The 20,573-nt window shown below is 40.6% G+C and overlaps 1 protein-coding gene across 2 annotated transcripts in view; it reads left to right on the top strand.

Moving 5' to 3' along the window:
- Positions 1 to 20,573, top strand: part of ltk (leukocyte receptor tyrosine kinase) — a 138,850-nt gene that overhangs the window by 107,850 nt on the left and 10,427 nt on the right. For both annotated transcript variants that reach the window (XM_061895830.1, XM_061895831.1), the window contains exons 20-26: positions 1,289 to 1,475; positions 4,437 to 4,527; positions 4,633 to 4,697; positions 14,929 to 15,058; positions 15,123 to 15,220; positions 15,289 to 15,381; positions 18,618 to 18,719. In XM_061895830.1, the coding sequence (XP_061751814.1) occupies positions 1,289 to 1,475; positions 4,437 to 4,527; positions 4,633 to 4,697; positions 14,929 to 15,058; positions 15,123 to 15,220; positions 15,289 to 15,381; positions 18,618 to 18,719 (766 nt within the window). The remainder of the gene's footprint in view (positions 1 to 1,288; positions 1,476 to 4,436; positions 4,528 to 4,632; positions 4,698 to 14,928; positions 15,059 to 15,122; positions 15,221 to 15,288; positions 15,382 to 18,617; positions 18,720 to 20,573) is intronic.

The following is a 20,573-nucleotide window of genomic DNA, read 5'->3' on the forward strand; positions in this document are numbered from 1 at the left end:
GCGACCCCAAAAGGGAATAAGCGGTAGAAAATGGATGGATGGATGGATGACACTATTTAACTTGGAGACCGGACTTCTACAATATCTCCTTCCAATTGCCGCCTAGTCAAACACACCATCAGCAGCTTTTTTTAATGGATAAACGTGGACTGTTCAGATATTATTTTAACATTATTAGCTGGCTTTAGACTCACTCTGTTTGTGTGGTGCACACTAGCAGCAATATGCTTGGTTGGTGTCATGCTCAGTTATGTTTTTGATGATGATATTTATATCTTTATAACAACCACTTATTTTTTCAGCGGTGTCCTTTAGACTCATTTTCTTACTTGCCATAGTTGGAGAACAAAGATGTCAATCTCTGTAGCTATAAGCTAATGCTAGCGAGTAAGTTGTTTTGGCCAAATCTTCCAGGGTTCATTATGACATTTTCTATACCAGCTAATTTAATAAAATTATTTGCTTGCAATTTAAAGCATAACAATTAGCCGAGAGACAGCTGTTATCTCAAAACACTCTTAAGTTGAGGTACCACTGTTCATATGAAATATTACATTTTAGTTGTACACTAATGCAAACTCTCATATCAACATTGTTTATCTGTGTAAATATATTTTTTGTCATTAGGCGTACCTAATGATTTGGCCAGTGAGGGTATGTGAATAACGGAAATATGCACTATGAGATAGATGTACACATGCATACAATGGCAGTGTTTCTCATAAGTAACGGTGTTGTGTGCAATTGTGTGATTTGAATAAAAACACACCAACAAAGACAATGTGGTTAGTGCATTTTTTTTTTTGATAGGTTTCAAAAATAAAAGCTCCACAGGTTAATGGTGTCTCTTCACCTGAGCTCTCCCCCATGCAGGGAGGTAGTCTGTTCCCCGGGCGCCGCCTCCCCCGCACTCATCTCCTACACCCCACCTCCCAACCTCCTCCTCCATCCTCCTTCCCCCTACCCGAGACCCTTCGCATCTGCACTCTGGCGGTGGCTCGACGGCGCCTCTTACCTGCATGCAACGCCACCCTCCCTGGCAGACTACCAACCTGCATCGGGGTCCGCGGCGGGTGAGTCCCAGCTCACGAGTGGAGGATTTGTAGCCAAGGAGAACACAACCAATATCTTTTAGAAATGATAAGGAGCAATAGAACTGTATGCATGGACCCTCCTTGTGTTACCGCTCCTCTCTTACGCGAATTCCACACAAGATCATTTGCTGTATTTTGATGCTTTTCCTGGACTTAAACACATTTAAAAATGTTCTATTCGACTTTGTCCTCAGTGTGGCACCGTTGGAAAAACGATCTGCAGGCAGTGAGGGGCCGCCTCCAGAGTCCCGAGTACAAACTGAGCAAGCTGCGCTCCTCCACCATCATGACGGACTATAACCCCAACTACTGCTTCGCCGGGAAGGCAGCGGGGCTCAACGAGCTGAAGGAAGTGCCGCGCAAAAACATCTCGCTGCTCAGGTACAGTGCATGTCTTTTGCTCGATGTTGTGCTGATCTTGCCTGCAGCCGGAGCCTATCCCAGCTAACTATGGCGCACGAGGGTACACCTTTGACTGGTTGCCAGTCAATCCCAGGACACATATACTACTCAAAACAGCTCAGCGGCCACTGCCCTCTCAGCTCGGTGTTCATTTAAACCAGACCTGGGCAGATTGAGGCCCGGTGGCCACATGCGGCCCGTTAAGATTTTCAATCTGGCCCGCCGGACAATCCCAGATATTTTTTTTAGATCTTTAAGATGGAAAGTGTAGCTACCATTATGATGTGCAGTGATGTTTTCAAATTACCATACGTCTTGAACTATACAACATATTTCAATGGTTGGAATCTGCGCTTTTGCATGATATTTTATTGACTAGTGTTGTCATTATTTTGATACTTTTTGGTACTTTTCGATACTTTTCTAAAAAAAAAAAGGGGGACCAGAAAAAATTGCATTATTGGTTTTATTTAACAAAAAATCTTAGGGTGAGGCGGACCTGTACTTTTCAGAGGCGGTATGGTACCGAATATGATTCATTAGTATCGCCGTACTATACTAATATCCGTATACCGTACAACCCTACTAGTTACTATGGTACCGTATTTCCTTGAATTGCCGCCGGGGCGCTAATTAATTTAAAACCTCTTCTCACTCCTGCGCTTACCAAAGGCATGCGGTAAAAGTAAGCATGCGCTAATTATTTTAAAACCTCTTCTCACTCCGGCACTTACCAAAGGTATGCAGTAAAAAATTGAGTGTGATGTAAGCTTGGACCTTAAATCCTACTGAATAGCTCTTAATCTTCTTCCCTTTATGCAATTTCAAATTACCGGTATTGAAATCAGCCTCATGCGCCTTGTCCAGGGTGTACCCTGCCTTCCGCCCGATTGTAGCTGAGATAGGCGTCAGCGCCCCCCGCGACCCCGAAAGGGAATAAGCGGTAGAAAATGGATGGATGGATGGATGAAATCAGCCTCCTCCATTTTGAAAATGATGACAGGGGAAGTGTCACGAGTTTGACCAGGCGGTAATACTAAGCAGACGCTAATTATTTTGGGAAGCGAGTTTGACCCGGCAGTAATTCAAGGCAGGCGCATACTACATGCCCTGCGGCAATTCAAGGAAATACGGTAATCTATGTCACAGCAGGTCAGACGAGGCACCAAGCAGTGTGGGTGGGGAGCGTTTCCACAGACTGTTTCCAGAGCAGCCAGCCTGAAAGGCAGGTGTCAGGGACAGATGTGGAAGGAGATTTGGACAAGAAAGTTCTAAAGCTTAGTGATATATCACATGTGTCAGATTGTAGATGTTTTTTTTTTAACCCCCTTCACGTTCACATTTCGCTGTGTTTGTTGCATTTTTGTTGCATTTGGCTTGATTGTAAAATATGTCGATTGAGAGGGGGTGTGACGTTCATATGTTCTCAATATTCAAGGTTTTATCGTTCATAGAAAAAAATAAAATTCCATTCTGTTTTTAAGGCGGTCTGTCATCACATTTTTAGCTTTCAATCAGACATTATTGTGAGGTTTTGTATTATTTTTCCTAAAAATAGATATACTGGCCTCCAGATATTTTTTTTTTTCTCTAAATTTGGCCCCTGAGTCAAAATAAATGCCCAGGCCTGATTTAAACCCACACCGTCTGCTAGTAAAGCAGTACCATTACATAACCACCAGGGCCCTCTTTTTGTAGTCATTCTGTATCAATGATAACAATTGTTTGTTAATTTGTGTTGTTGTGAATTATTACGCCAGAACAGATTGTCTGATTTTGAAATAGTGCAGTCAAACGAAATATAAATATTATTTATCTAATTAGTCACACACTTGATGTTTTGGTAACACTTAAGTATGGGGAACATATTCTAAGTAACAAAGACCTAATTTAGAGTTATTTGGACAATAGGGGAACATATTCTAAGTAACAAAGACTTAATTTAGAGTTATTTGGACAATAGGGGAACATATTCTAAGTAACAAAGACTTAATTTAGAGTTATTTGGACAATAGGGGAACATATTCTAAGTAACAAAGACTTAATTTAGAGTTATTTGCCAAGGGTTAGGGTTATAGGGTTAGAGTTCGGGTTAGGGCTTAATAATGACTAATTAAGAGCCAATATGTTACTAATTTGCATGTTAATAAGCAACTAATTAATAATGAATATATTCCCCCATACTTAAGTGTTACCGAACTTTTGATTTTATTAATTACAGTAAATTGAGGTGGTATAGCTCGGTTGGTAGAGTGGCCGTGCCAGCAACTGGAGGATTGCAGGTTCGATCGCCGCTTCCGCCATCCTAGTCGCTGTCGTTTTGTCCTTGGGCAAGCCACTTTACCCAATTGCTCCCAGTGACACCCACACTGGTTTAAATGTAACTTAGATATTGGGTTTCACCATGTAAAAGCACTTTGAGTCACTAGAGAAAAGCGCTATATAAATATAATTCACTTCACTAAATCACTCAATTTAAGTGAACTTAAACCGTGTGTTGACGCAAATGCAATTTCATTGTCGGAATGTCGAATACAAACATTTTTTAAACGTTTTACTTAAGGCTGTCAAAGTTAACCCAAATTAATGCGAATTTCCTTTAACACAATTCTTTGTGATGCACGATTAACATCATATTTAAACATCGGCCCGCAAGGTAAGTGCGGGAAAACACACTTAGCTTGTGTGGCTTACAGTCCGGAAAAATTCAAAAATTGCAGGATTAATCCACATTTATACATGATTATTGCGATAATGTTTTGTGATTAATTGCATGTGTTAACGTGGTAACTTTGGCAACCCTAGTTTGCAAACAACACTTGTCATGTGTACCTGATTGAATGGATGTCTGTAGAGTTGAAAATTATTTTTCATACTTTCCATTTCTAAAGTGTTTTCGTACACCCTCACCATTTATTTCTTCTCCGTTTTCCTTTGCAGAGCTCTCGGCCACGGCGCCTTTGGTGAAGTGTATGAGGGTCAGGTCCTCGGCATGAGCGCTGATAACAGCCCAATGCAAGTGGCCATAAAGGTCAGTTAGTTGCACCCACATGTGTTTGTCCCACAAACCACTCCAACAATGCTGTTCCTGCTGCGTGCAGAATACATATCAATGACGCTTCTTCCAACTCCGCAGACCCTTCCAGAGATCTGCTCTGAACAGGATGAGATGGACTTCCTCATGGAGGCACTGATCATGAGGTACACTTCCAGCATCCAGCACACAATCCCCACGACACAAAGAACGCGCCTTGTATTGACGTAATGGGAGAGTAGCATTCTTTGGCATCTGGTAAATGTCTGCATAATTCATATAACATCATGAGCAGCCATTAATCAAAATTAAACTAACTCGTTATCATCTACGTCAAGCTCTGTAAAATATACATCAACTCTACAATAGTTCAGTCGACTTAGCGAGCTCACTTATGTTCCCTTCTCCAAGCATCTGTCATGCTTTTGATGGTTTTATCTAATCACATGCTGCTGGTTTCCATCACAGCCTACGTCCTTTCTTTGCCTCAACAATTAATACACTGCTGTTTTTTTTCTCCACGCAAACCCGTCACATTCCAATTCCTGCTAGCTCGACATCAACATGAAACTTTGAGGGCCAATTCATGTACACACACTCGTCTCTCTGTGCATAAGTAGGAGCTCAGAACCCTTTGCTAATCCGATTTAAACATATTATATTCCGCTGTATTGTATATCTTCTGGATAATGACGTCTGCCTCTAAAGTGGTGTCGTGGTTTGCACATTTGCATTAAATGACATGTAGATTAAGGCTGTGTTTCAGTTCATGTCATTTCATAGCATTTGTGAGCACATAAGTACGTTCTAACTGGAAGTATAGGGCATAATGCGGTATACTATTAGTACCTGGATGCAGTAGCATGCCGTGCATTTCCCACCTAGCTCTTTAGTAATGTCTTACTTAAATAATTACCTCTCCAAATACCATAATTAATGTTACCACAGGACCATTACTGGAGAAATACCATACAGAAACAAATTAACGGCATCCTGTGAATTGAATCACATCAACAGTGTACAAAACGGGTTATTTTCTGGCGCATTTAAAAATCAATTAAAATGGATCAGCAATTAAACATATCTTACACGGTAATGTCAAAATTCAATTTGCAAAAAACATATTAAAAGACAAAAAATAAAAATGTTGAACTCACAATTTATAGAACCTATTTGACGCCGTATAAGCCAGTGGTACCCCTCGTCTTCAGCTTATTCATGTTGAAGTGGCAAGCATTTCCCCATTTCATCGCTAAAACAGCTGAGCCAGCTTCCGGGGTTGGCCAACATCTTCTCACAAGTTGCAGTTTCTCTTTAAATATCCTTCTTGAAAATGGCCTTGAAAATATATATCTGCCACCTAATCAACGTTTGGTTCACCTTCTCTGCTATCCCGGTCTGGCTACAGCACAACACTTACCTGCTTCCTGCTAAATTGAAACTTGTGATTGGATACTCACTTTGGAATAACAAGTGAGTGTTCAATCACAATCTCGTTAACATCAGGCTACCTAGACAGGTTACTGTCAACAACTTGTGATCTGATTGTATCGAAACTGTCTCTCAACTCTTTGTGTTCTCAAATTCATCCGCTAACGGTCCCGATGAGTATCCAATCACAGGACACGTAAATGTCACATTCAACGTGAGGCCGTCTAGAAGGCTTTACTGACAACTACTCATGATCTGATTGGCCTTCCCAACTGTCTATCACTGTATGTGCCCGCTCACTTACAGTGCACGGACGCAACATAAGCTAGCTAACGTCTGATTGGATACAAACTAAAACTAAAAACAACAGCACTGGAGCGGGTATAATATGACATGAAAATAATATGAATACTTTAAAGGCCTACTGAAATGAGATTTTCTTATTTAAACAGGGATGGCAGGTCCATTCTATGTGTCATACTTGATCATTTCGCGATATTGCCATATTTTTGCTGAAAGGATTTAGTAGAGAACATCCACGATAAAGTTAGCAACTTTCGGTGCTAAGAGTAAAGCCCTGCCTCTACCGGAAGTCGCAGACGATGACGTCACATGTTGATGGCTCCTCACATATTCACATTGATTTCAATGGGAGCCTCCAACAAAAAGTGCTAATCGGACTGAGAAAATGACAATTTCCCCATTAATTTGAGCGAGGATGAAAGATTTGTGTTTGAGGATATTGATAGCGACGGACTAGAAAAAAAAAAAAAAAAACGCGATGGCATTGGGACGGATTTCCGATGTTTTTAGACACATTTACTAGGATAATTCTGGGAAATCCCTTATCTTTCTATTGTGTTTCTAGTGTTTTAGTGAATTAAATAGTACCTGATAGTCGGAGGTGTGCCTCCACGGGTGTATTGACGCCAGTGTCTAGGGGGAGTCGACGGTAAGAAGCAACTTTTTACCACAATTTTCTCACTGAAAACTGCTGGTTGACATTCCGTCGTGATTTATGTTCTCTTGATCTATAGTAAAGTTTCACCTCCAGGAATTTTAGACAAGGACTCACCGTGTGTTTGTGTGGCTAAAGGCTAAAGCTTCCCAACTCCGTCTTTCTACTGTGACTTCTCCATTATTAATTGAACACATTGCAAAAGATTCAGCAACACAGATCTCCAAAATACTGTGTAATTATGCGGTTAAAGCAGACGACTTCTAGCTGTGTGTGTGTGCAGCGTTCATACTTCCTAAAAACCTGTGACGTCTTGCGTACACGTCATCATTACACAACGTTTTCAAGACGAAACTCCGGGGAAATTTAAAATTGTAATATAGTAAACTAAAAAGGCCGTATTGGCATGTGTCGCAATGTTAATATTTCATCATTGATATATAAACTATCAGACTGCGTGATGGGTAGTAGTGGGTTTCAGTAGGCCTTTAAGATATTTAGGGAAAGTAAATAGATACAAATATTTTATCTTTTATTATGATCATTATTTCTGGTTTTGTTAGGCCAGCAGGGAAGGCCTTGCTGACGCTGACGGCACACCACTGCTTGGATGTTACGCTACACTCTCAAAATATTTTCCCCTCAGGTGTTGAGTATGTATATTGTACGTTGGGGTGACACTGAACAATTTTGGGGATTTTTTTTTTTATTAACTGGCGAGGGACGGGGCTTCACGGTGGTAGAGGGGTTAGTGCGTCTGCCTCACAATGCGAAGGTCCTGCAGTCCTGGGTTCAAATCCAGGCTCGGGATCTTTCTGTGTGGAGTTTGCATGTTCTCCCCGTGAATGGGTGGGTTCCCCCGGGTACTCCGGCTTCCTCCCACTTCCAAATACATGCACCTGGGGATAGGTTGATTGGCAACACTAGATTGGCCCTAGTGTGTGAATGTGAGTCTGAATGTTGTCTGTCTATCTATGTTGGCCCGAGATGAGGGGACTACTTGTCCAGGGTGTACCCCGCCTTCCGCCCGATTGTAGCTGAGATAGGCGCCAGCGCCCCCCGCAACCCCAAAAGGGAATAAGCGGTAGAAAATGGATGGATGGAGAGGGACGTCCCTATCACTGCCAAATAGTTATGCGTTAGAAAAATTTGAGTTACAAGCATAGCCGCCAAATGTCACGAGGAACCTAGTAAGTACTGCCCAAAACATCTGGGGCATCATTCATGTACAAAGCTTGCTTGCGCACAAAAACCTGCCGTACGCCCTTTTTCACGGCAAACTTCAGATGCATCAAATCTGGCATTGATGTGGAAATGTGCGCGGCTTCATAGCTGCAGTATGTACATTTCTACAGGCTGTGAATACTTTAGGGACACACATAAGTGATGCTGGGAAACAGTTCATATACAAAGACGCCAGCTTTTACTCCTCAGATTGATTGATGTGCCCATCAGGGAAATCAGAATTTTTACTGGCGTACGCCATTTTTTGAAGTCGATCAACAGTGGAACCTCGATATATGAGCTTAATTGGTTCAATGACTGAAACGCTCGTTGTGAAACAGCGTCTACATGAATAATTGTTTCTAGCTTCGACAAAAGTCCATATTTTATATTTAAAAATTGTTTTCATGTGTGTTTACATATACTGTGTATATATATATATATATATATATATATATATATATATATATATATATATATATATATATATATGTATATATATATATATGTATATATATATATATATATATCAAGACAACATAACAAGCAATTAATAGTTCAATTATGTTTTTCATCCAAACATCACACTGCAAAAAGTCAGTGTTCAAAAACAAGAAAAAAGAATACAAAATTAAAGGACTTAACCGGGCTAGGACCCCAAAAGCAGAGCAGAAAAATAACTAAAAATACGAAAAAGAAAAAAAAAAGGAGAGATGAAGAAACAACGAAGTATGCACACTTAAAGTTGAGTGGAAAAACAAGTTGCCTCTATATTGAAGCTATTATCTTATATACTTCAGAGGACTTCCAAAGTTTTCAAATATATCAACCTCAAGGAGATTCCTAAGCCATGTTTTTAATCAATGAGGAAACCATTACCATGATCCATGACGTAGTGTTAGGAAACACAGATACCTTCCCCGTCAACAACAATGCTAATCAAGCCATACTCTCTCAATACATGGTTCTGACTAATATTACATGCACCACATTTGAGAACCACTGTTCTATTGTATTGTTTTTCATACGTTATTTTCTTATCCAAAAGTGAGTTTTTCTTTTTAAAAGTCATGTTACATGTTAAAATGGTGCTGTTTTAGGGGGGGCACGCACCAATTCCATTGATAAAAATTAATTTCAATGGAAGACGTGGATTTGAGATAGAAGTGTTCTAGGTTAAGAGCTCCGTCACAGAATCAATTAAGCTTGTAAATTGAGGTCTGCTGTAGTGCAAAATTAGATAATAATCGATATGGTTTCCTGCTGACCCCAGCATGGTCTGGACTCTCACTATTATGTTAGATCCACTATGGACTGGACTTTCACAATATTATGTTAGACCGACTCGACGTCCATTGCATCCGGTCTCCCCTAGAGGGGGGGGGGGTCCTCCTCTCCAAGGTTTCTCTTAGTCATTCACATTGACGTCCCACTGGGTTGTGAGTTTTTCCTTGCCGTTTTGTGGGCTCTGAACCGCAGACGTTGTTTTGGCTTGTGCAGCCCTTTGAGACACTTGTGATTCAGGGCTTTATAAATAAACATTGATTGATTGATAAAGATTGGGGAAAAAAAGAAGCAAAACCTACTATTGACTTTCCTTCAAATCCTTTTTCTATCAAAATACTTATTCTCCATCCATCCATCCATTTTCTACCGCGTATTCCCTTTTGGGGTCGCGGGGGGCGCTGGCGCCTATCTCAGCTACAATCAGGTGAAAGGCGGGGTACACCCTGGACAAGTCGCCACCTCATCGCAGGGCCAACACAGATAGACAGACAACATTCACACTCACATTCACACACAAGGGCTAATTTAGTGTTGCCAATCAACCTATCCCCAGGTGCATGTCTTTGGAAGTGGGAGGAAGCCGGAGTACCCGGAGGAGAACACGCAAACTCCACACAGAAAGATCCCGAGCCTGGGATTGAACCTAGGACTGCAGGACCTCCGTATTGTGAGGCAGACGCACTAACCCCTCGCCCACCGTGAAGTCCAATACTTATTCTCTGATTTTGTAAACCGTATAAAATATAATCAGAACTATATTTCAACAACTCAACAACAAAAACCACTGTGAAAATGAACATAGAGGAGAACTGACAAAAACTAATTTCATCGCCATAGTATCGAACCTATACAAACGCTACCCTTGGTATCAATACTTTCGACCTTTGCATCGGCCCGCCCACCCATAGTACATAGCATACCCATTGAAGTGTAAGTAATCTTGAAGTATGGAAGTGTACAACTTGAAAAGCTGTCTTAATGTTAGTAATGCAGTTATTACTTTTATTCGCCTAAAACAGTTTAATCAGCACAAGATCAAGTAGTGATGGATGTACAGTAGGGCTGGGCAATATTGCCTTTTTTTAATATCGCGATTCTTTTATGCTATTTGGCGATATACGATATATATTACGATATTTTGCCTTGGCCTTGAATGAACCCTTGATGCATATAATCACAACAGTATGATGAGTCTGTGTCTACATTAAAACATTCTTCTTCATAAAGCATTCATATATGATCATTTTAAACTTTCATGTAGAGAAGGAAATCACAACTAAGTCAATTGACCAAAAGTGTATTTATTAAAGTTATTAAGCAATGTCACAAACATTCAAGTCATTTCCAAAACATAAAGTGCAAGATTGTCAGAGACATTTTAAGTGTCAAATAAAAATGAGCTGCATAATAGGAAATCAAATAGTATCCGTCCTTCACTATGTGGTATGTTACTAAGGTTATGAAATTCTCTTCATTTTCTAGCGAGTGACTTTTCAAATGATGCTACATATTAGCAGTAATGCTACTTTTTATAGCAACGCTTGTACCGCATGCTTGACTTATTACGGTTGTCTGTTCGACATATTCCCACTTGAAACCAAACCACCGCCAGACGATGGAAACCCTGCTGTTTTTATTGGGAATTAAGTCTTCCTTCATTTGTTACCAGATCCGCACCTTTTGTCTCTAGTATTCCCACTCGTACGGCTACGTTAGCAGCTAACGTTAGCCACGCCGCTACCTCTCTGTTGGGCGAGGGCGTGTATGTGACGTATGTAAGAATGTGCGCCTCTGTGAGGAGAGACAGGAAAGAGTGAGAAAAGCCTGAATGCTCGCAGCTAAAAGCAACTGCGTTAGAACATATTCTCGAATATTACGATATAGTCATTTTCTATATCGACAAACCCGCAATATATCGTCTATATCGAAATATCACCCAGCTTTAATGTACAGTATATACTGTATGTGTGAAATTGAGGACATGTGCATGATGCCTGTTCAGTACTGTCATACGTGGGTTTGCTTCACTACCAAGACAATGTTGGCACCAGGACCACCTTCTGTGCAAGAAACCTTCTCACCTTCTGATGAGTCCAAAAACGCTCCTTTTCTCAGCCCAGTGGAACATTCAGTTCTGCAAATAGGAGTTAAATCCAACAGAAAACCTGACTGGCTTATAAATTATCCTGTGCAGGGTCAGAAATTCAACTTTAAACGCTGCTTTCTTTTCTTTCCAAATCTCTTTTTTTTTTGTGGCTCTACTCAAGGCACTTTTTTTTTATATCGTTTTATTCATTAGCTTCTTGTTTTTCCTCCCAGAGGAGCTATATTTCTTGCTACTTTTTTTTCAATATGACTTTAAAGCAGAGGTATTTTTAAAAAAAATTAATTTGAAAACAGCAATTTCAAAGGCACTATGGTGAAACACTAGTCAGGCAGACGATGGATTCCCTCTTTTTTAAAGTGGACCAGCCTTGACACCTCATATGTTAAATTTGCAGTTGGCTAAATGGTTTACTGTTGGTGTCTTCAGTTCTGACGAGTTTGACACCGTATTACCTTTTTTTTTTTTTTTTTTTTTTAGGCGGACCAGCCTGGACACCTATTATGTTAAATTTGCACTACGTCAGGGGTCGGCAGCCCAAAATGTTGAAAGAGCCATATTGGACCAAAAATATAAAAGATAAAATCTGTCTGGAGCCGCAAAAAAAATAAGTCTTATTCAAGTGTTATAATGAAGGCAACAAATGATGTGTCTATATTAGCTATATTAGCCTACTATTAAAGGCTGACGCAAATCTTCGTTAAAAGAAATGTTGTATTTTAATTTTTATTCTACACATTTTTGCTACATTGGAAATCATTAGTGAAATGGAGGCTTTTCACAGGATGAAATAACCTCAGGTAATTACTGTCGCAGATGGCCAAAGGTATAGATGTGTGTGTCCAAGTTAAAGGAAACGGCAGGCTGTCTTCCTATAATGGATTTATTATTACGCCTGTGTGGCATCGTGGTACCGGGTTTGATTTCCTCGAGAATGCGTCAAAATTGAACACAGCAAAGGTAAGTTTTAACAGATTTATTCTACAAAAATGATCTAAGAAACAACACTGGAGCTAACAAAAGGAAGCCAAAGACGCTAGTATGAGAACTAGGTGATACAAAATGTAAACTAAACTGACCCGAAGGCACAAAAGAGAAAACAAAACATTCAGCATGAGAACTGGAATGAACAATGGCTAGCGTGAAAAGCTTAGCGAGAATATACATACATGAAAGTATTGCAGGCGTAACTCGTTGCGTGAAAAGCAAATTATGAACCCAGGCTGAACAAACAAAAGAGGACGGCTTATAAAGTGACGGTGATTATCTGTAGCAGGTGTGCAGGGCCGTGAGTAGCAGGTGAACTGATGAGTAACCATGGTAATGAACAAAAACAGGAAATAAGCATGTTAAACAGCAGAGTCATATTGAAATGGAACAGAAATATGAGAAAATCCGCGTACGGATCTTAACATTTATAACAATCTTTGCAAGCTGGGTAATGTTTGCTGTGTTCTGGAACAACATGGCACACAAACAAATAACTATCAAAAATGCAACCAATATTACATACATTTAATGTGTCATGAGACATGCAAACATAAATTAAATACACGGAGGACATAAGTAAAGGACATTAAATGAGCTCAAATATACCTACAAACGAGGTATAATGATGCAATATGCACATACAGCTAGCCTAAATAGCATGTTAACATCGATTAGCTTGCAGTCATGGATTGACCAAATATGCCTGATTAGCACTCCATGCAAGTCAATAACATCAACAAAGCTCACATTTGTGCATTCACGCACAGCATAAAACGTTTGGTGGACAAAATGAGACAAAGAATGAGTGGCATAAAACACGCCTTTCTGTGGCAGTATCGGAAAAAATTATACATGTAAACAAACTACGATGATTTCAAGGACCGCTGAAATTAGTGTGACAAAACGGTGCTTGCCAAATTATCAGTGAACCGTGTATAACATAAACAGTGGGATTTCTAACAGTTAGGAAGGTTTGTTCTATAGAAAATATATGAAAACAACAACAAAATTTTTCTTCATCTTTTTCCATTTTCACGCATCTCTGAAAGAGGTCCAGGGAGCCACTAGGGTAGCGCTAAAGAGCCGCATGCGGCTATAGAGCCACGGGTTGCTGACCCCCGCACTAGGTGAAATGGTGTATCAGTGGTGTCTTCTTACCATGTATTTTCTACATCCTTAATCTTAAATTACCTTTTTCTGTCAGATGGACCAGCCTGGAGACCTCATGTTAAATTTTCACATGGTTAAAGGCCTACTGAAATGAGATTTTCTCATTTAAATGGGGATAGCAGGTCCATTCTGTGTCATACTTGATCATTTTGCGATATTGCCATATTTTTGCTGAAAGGGTTTAGTAGAGAACATCGACGATAAAGTTCGCAACTTTTGGTTGCTAATAAACAAGTCTTGCCTGTACCGAAAAGTAGCAGACAATGTGCGCGGGACATCACGGGTTGTATAGCTCCTCATATTGTTTATAATCATAGCCACCAGCAGCAAGAGCGATTCGGACCGAGAAAGCGACGATTTCCCCATTAATTTGAGCGAGGATGAAAGATTTGTGGATGAGGAAAGTTAGAGTAAAGCACTAGAAAAAAAAAAGGAAAAAAAAAGGCGATTCAGATTTTATTAGAAACATTTACTAGGATAATTCTGGAAAATCTCTTGTCTGCTTATTGTGTTACTAGTGTTTTAATGAGATTATAAAGTCATACCTGAAAGTCTGAGGGCTACGATGACCGCCAGTGTGTCTGACGGAAGCCATATGGAGGCACCAAGAAAGTCACAGCTGCCTTTTTGACAGCTGCTGCAGGAGGACGCAAACTCCGCTCAAGTCTCCAGTAAGAGCCGACTTAATATCACAATTTTCTCATCCAAAAACTTGCTGGTGGAAATGTAGTAGAGAAACATGTTTGCTTGACCGCTCTGTTCCATATTAAAGCTTCATAACAAACAAAGAAACACCGGCTGTGTTCAGCTGCAATCCACCGCTTTCCACCAACAGCATTCTTCTTATTAATTGAACAAATTGCAAAAGATTCAGCAGCACAGATGTCCAAAATACTGTGTAATTATGCGATTAAAGCAGACGACTTTTAGCCGTGAGTGGTGCTGGGCTAAAATGTCTGCTCCAACCAATAACGTCACAAGCACGCGCCAACATAAGCGTCATCATTCCGCGACGTTTTTAACAGGGTACCTCGCGGGAAATTTAAAATTGTAATTTAGTAAACTAAAAAGGCTGTATTGGCATGTGTTGCAATGTTAATATTTCATCATTGATATATAAACTATCAGACTGCGTGGTCGGTAATAGTGGGTTTCAGTAGGCCTTTAAATGGTGTATTGTTTGTGACTTCTGAACATGCAGGGTACAATTGATTGTTGATGTGTCTCCCTGCAGCAAGTTCAACCACGAGAACATTGTACGCTGTATCGGCGTCAGTCTTAACATCCTACCTCGTTTCATCCTCCTGGAACTCATGACGGGAGGAGACATGAAGACCTTCCTGAGAAAGAACAGACCTCAGCGTGTAAGTCTCACACGCAGTTTTTTTTTTCTTGTGTGTCGTTTGAAATGAGTTATGTTGTTTCCAGGGCCAAATTCCTCCCCTCAGCATGCACGAGCTGCTGCAAATGGCGAGAGACATTGCACGTGGGTGCCGTTACCTGGAGGAGAACCACTTTATACACAGGTGTCGTTGATACAAACCTTGAGGTTCATGAATGCCTTGTTTTGACATATTACTGTTTGTCATTTTAGAGATATTGCTGCAAGGAATTGCCTGCTCACCTGTCCCGGACCGGAAAGGGTGGCCAAGATTGGAGACTTTGGCATGGCCCGAGATATTTACAGGTCAGTATGCTAATTAGTTAATGCTACATCAGCATTGTCACTGCAAAAACATACTTAACCACGTTTATGAATATGCATTAATACCATTTAAGATCTTACTGCAGTCTTGTATGTGATCCAGCCATGACTTAACCCAATGTGGTTGGTTGCAAGTATTGAATATCGGTACAGTATAAGCAAAAAAACTCATTAAATTGGCTTGCATCTAAATTGTCCGATATAAGCACTCTAATAGAAGCAGCCAGCTACCATCCTAATGTCCTCAAATAAGCACAAAAGCTTGATCTTTTTTTTTGTTATAGTGATATGATATATACAACACTAAACATGGTAGGCCATGCCACACAACAGCTAAGCACACAAGCTAGACTTACGTAAGGCGTGTTCTGAACTGAACAATATTGCAGTCTAAAGCATCAAATTTCTCCAAATAAATATCCATCCGTCCATTTTCTTCCACATAACCAAGGTCGGGTCGCGGAGGCAGCAGCCGAAGTAGAGAAGCCCAAACTTCCGTTACAGATTTTCCCCATGGTGTCTTATCGGTCGGACGTGCCCTAAACACCTCCCCAGGGAGACGTCCAGGGGGCTTTCTGACCAGATGTCCAAACCACCTCATCTGGCCCCTCTTATGGTTCAGGAGCAGTGGCTTTACTGTAAGTTCCTCCAGAATGACAGAGCTTCTCACCCTTATTTTAAGGGAGAGCCATACCACCCGACGTAGGAAATTAATTTCAGCCATTTGTACCCGTGATCTTGTCCTTTCAGATAGATAGATAGATAGATAGTACTTTATTGATTCCCTCAGGAGAGTTCCTTCAGGAAAAATAAAATTCCAGCAGCAGTGTACAGAGTTGAGATCAATTAAAAAAAGTAATAAGTAAATAATGTGGGTTTAAATGGAAACAAAATAGAAAAATATTACAATAAAAATAAAAATAAAAAGCAACGATGGGAATAAAAATATAGCAGTAAAATAAGAATATAACAAGAGAAACTAGGCAGTAGTGACCGTGTTATGAAAACGTATTGCACTGTTATTGCTTTGTATCCCCTGTCATCCTAGTACCCCCCGCCCTCCTCCCCAGAGAGGAGTTGTACAGTCTAATGGCGTGTGGGACAAAGGAGTTTTTGAATCTATTGGTCCTGCACTTGGGATGAAGCAGTCTAGCACTGAACAGGCTCCTCTAGCTACTGATAACACTATGCAGAGGGTGACTGGCATCATCCAGGATGCTCACTAGTTTGTCCACAGTCATAACGCAAAGCTCATGACCGTAGGTGAGAATTGAAAGCTTTGCTTTCCGGCTCAGCAACAATACCATACACCATATAAAAAAGTATCCAATATTTATCAAAGTCTCCAAGGTGTATCAGAATGTATCCAGTAACAAATGTGTCCGCATCATTACACTTACTGCATCATGAGCTGAACTTAGCAAGTGTCAAATAATTATCTGGATCGGTTCGCAGCAGAGTGTGAAGCGACCCGAATGAGAATCAGCACCTCCGAGTTCATGGTTCTCTCCTGGAAAAGGGTGGAGTGCCATCTCCGGGTTTGGGAGGAGACCCTGCCCCAAGTGGAGGAGTTCAAGTACCTAGGAGTCTTGTTCACGAGTGGGGGAAGAGTGGATCGTGAGATCGACAGGCGGATCGGTGCGGCGTCTTCAGTAATTCGGACGTTGTACCGATCGGTTGTGGTGAAGAAGGAGCTGAGCCGGAAGGCAAAGCTCTCAATTTACCGGTCGATCCACGTTCCCATCCTCACCTATGGTCATGAGCTTTGGGTCATGACCAAAAAGGATAAGCGGCCGAAATGAGTTTCCTCCGCCGGGTGGCGGGGCTCTCCCTTAGAGAAAGGGTGAGAAGGTCTGTCATCCGGGAGGAACTCAAAATAAAGCCGCTGCTCCTCCACATCGAGAGGAGCCAGATGAGGTGGTTCGGGCATCTGGTCAGGATGCCACCCGAACGGGATCCCCCGGGAAGAGTTAGACAAATTGGCTGGGGAGAGGGAAGTTTGGGCTTCCCTGCTTAGGCTGCTGCCCCCCGACCCGACCTCGGATAACCGGAAGAAGATGGATGGAAATAATTATCAAAGTCTTCAAGGCAGAAGGGTAATAAAAAGTATTTAGTAACAAACATGTTAACTTAGTGCATCATGAGTTAAACTTAATTAATTAATCCATGCTAATATCGGTGTTGGACAATACTCAAGTCTCCTATGTTGGTATCATATCGGAAGTGAAAAAAATTTACCGGGAAAATGAGTATGGTACAAGTAGTTAGGTCCAGTAAATCTCCTTGTACAGTGTAAAGGTCCAATGAACCTCAATTTAATTACCCACTGAGTCCTTTATAGTCGCAAGGTGGGTGGGGCCCAGGTGGCACATGGCACTTGTCGGCGTGACCCCTGGATGAAGAGACAAAAGGTCAAATTAAATTATTTACATGGAGTAAAAAAACCTGCAAAAAAAGGCTTGTGAAAGGCAGATAATGGCAGCAAAGTAACTTGTGCAAACTAAAGCAAAAGCTATTATTTCAGCCAGCAATGGAAAATAGCAACAGGTGAACCTATATAGACTTGCCTGGAAATAGAATACAGGTGTGATGGCAGAGCAAAACGAGGAGTCCAACAGGAAGTAGCACCAACATAAGAGCACCAGGACAGGAAAAGAAAATAACTAACAAAGTCCAAATTGTCATGTGGGATTATGACATGTGTTATTAAGTCCACAAGATGGCAGTAGCTGCATATGAAGTATTGAAATATACTTGCACTGGCAAAAGAGATCTACATTTTCCTTTTCCACTTTCTCACGCACACCAAATCATTATTAAAATCAAAATATTAAGATGTTTCAAATTGGTTTTACCAACCTCTCTCTAATCAGGTATACAGGGCGGCATAGCTCGGTTGGTAGAGTGGCCATGCCAGCAACTTGAGGGTTGCAGGTTTGATTCCCGCTTGTGCCATCCTAGTTACTGCCGTTGTGTCCTTGGGCAAGACACTTTACCCACCTGCTCCCAGTGCCACCCACACTGGTTTAAATGTAACTTAGATATTGGGTTTCACTATGTAAAGCGCTTTGTCACTTGAGAAAAGCGCTATATAAATATAAAGGGTAAATGCTATAATTAAGAGTATTCACGTTATTACTGCAATTGTTTTGTAGATGATACATTCATGTATTTTGTTCAAGTCAAGTGTATTTCCATTGTTGTTTGTTGGTTTTTAGAGCCAGCTACTACAGGAAAGGTGGTCATGCCATGCTGCCTGTCAAGTGGATGCCACCTGAGGCCTTCATGGAAGGAATCTTCACCTGCAAGACCGATACATGGTGGACACAAACCCCATTTCATATATACAATAACCAGCACTAACATTAGGCACAGTTTTAATCGATACTTGACATGACATTTAAAGATGATTTTAATGCTTAAAGAAACATATTAATAATTGTGCTCTACGGGGCCAAATCACAGAATAATTAATAAAGTCCACAGGTCAAAAACAATATTTTAGCATATGGCAGCGGTGTCCAAAATTTTATTTTTGTGGTGCGCTTGGATTTTTCTACACCCACATTTGTACATTAAAGATCTTAAAATCAATTCAACCTAGGTCAATACATGCTTAAAGATTTGAGAAAAACATGTGTTACTGGTAACAAAGTGAATTAGTGTAGTATCTAACACTATATCCCTATATATTGTTACAGTGTTTCTTAACCATTGTTGGGCTGCGAGCGCCTCTTAGAGGACCACAAAAAATATCTGTTTCTCAGCTGTGGTCCGTTTGGGCCGCAGTTGTAATACACGTTTCCACCAATTGTGGCGGTAATGACAATTAGAAACAAACAAAAAGTCTGGCGCTAAAGTCAGAGAAGTTTCTTAGGGTCAAAAAATACGACTAAAGTGGTGAAGCTGTATTTTTATTATTAATTAAGTTAATTTATTTTAGAACCAATTCATTGTAAGTAGATGTATTTCCTTGTAGGTTATTTATGAGCCCCTTCCTATGCAGTATATTTGGTTCGTACCTTTTTTTCTAATCAGCCTGACCTAAGGCTAAGGTGAAAGTAGTAAATTCAGCATCGTGGCGCAGTGGGAGAGTGGCTGTGTGCAACCCGAGAGTCCTTGGTTCAATCCCCACCTAGTACCAACCTCGTCACGTCCATTGTGTCCTGAGCAAGACACTTCACCCTTGCTCCTGATGGGTGCTGGTTAGCGCCTTGCATGGCAGCTCCCGCCATCAGTGTGTGAATGTGTGTGTGAATGGGTAAATGTGGAAGTAGTGTCAAAGCGCTTTGAGTACCTTGAAGGTAGAAAAGCGCTATACAAGTACAACTCATTTATATGAATCTTTATGATTAACACATGGTTTCATATCATTTGACTATAGAGGTGTAACGATTTGTTTTAACAACAATTCAATTTGCGTGGTTGCCGATACGATTCAAAGACGATATATACTGTATATTTTTTTTTAGAATGACAAGATCCCAAACGGTTTGAGTTTAAATTGATTTAGTAACTGAGTTTAAATTGATTTAGTAACTTTTTCGCAAAACAAATCAAACAGTGTGACCGTGAAATAAATACAGTATACTGGACACTGAAAGTGAAGTTTCCTATATTCCTGTTATTTCTTGTAAGGTAATGGATACAAACGGGCAAGTAAACAACAATTAATGGCCAATGCATTCACATTTTATTGACTAAAGTACAACCAACACTTTAGGGTGAATTAACAAGAGGAAACCTTTCCTGCTCACATTTTCAACATTTAAGTAATCGTCAATAAAAGTACAGTACCCAACATTTAGCTGCTAAATAAAGTTTCCCTACCTGGCCATACATTATCTGTTCTCCGCCCTGGTGTCGCAGATTACGGACAGCGTCGCAGGTGTGCGGAAGCATGTATGCCCCCTCATCCCTGTTGATGGTGTTGGTCCATTAATTCTTCATTTCCATAGCCTCCTTTTATTAATGTCTTCTATGTATTTATTTTTCATCAAATGACTTATTATTGCCAGGTCATGTTGTTGTGTTCTGCTCCACTGTCACTTGGTGTGTAGCGGCCACGTCTTTTGTTGTGGCTTTAAATTAGCGTGTTGTGTCGTTTGTATTTGTTGTGACTTTTGCAATCGTGCTGTAACACAAAGCTGTTGTGTTATAATTAATGATGTCTT

The sequence above is a fragment of the Nerophis ophidion genome, linkage group LG03 (genome assembly GCF_033978795.1).
Source record: "Nerophis ophidion isolate RoL-2023_Sa linkage group LG03, RoL_Noph_v1.0, whole genome shotgun sequence".
In the NCBI taxonomy this organism is placed as follows: domain Eukaryota; kingdom Metazoa; phylum Chordata; class Actinopteri; order Syngnathiformes; family Syngnathidae; genus Nerophis; species Nerophis ophidion.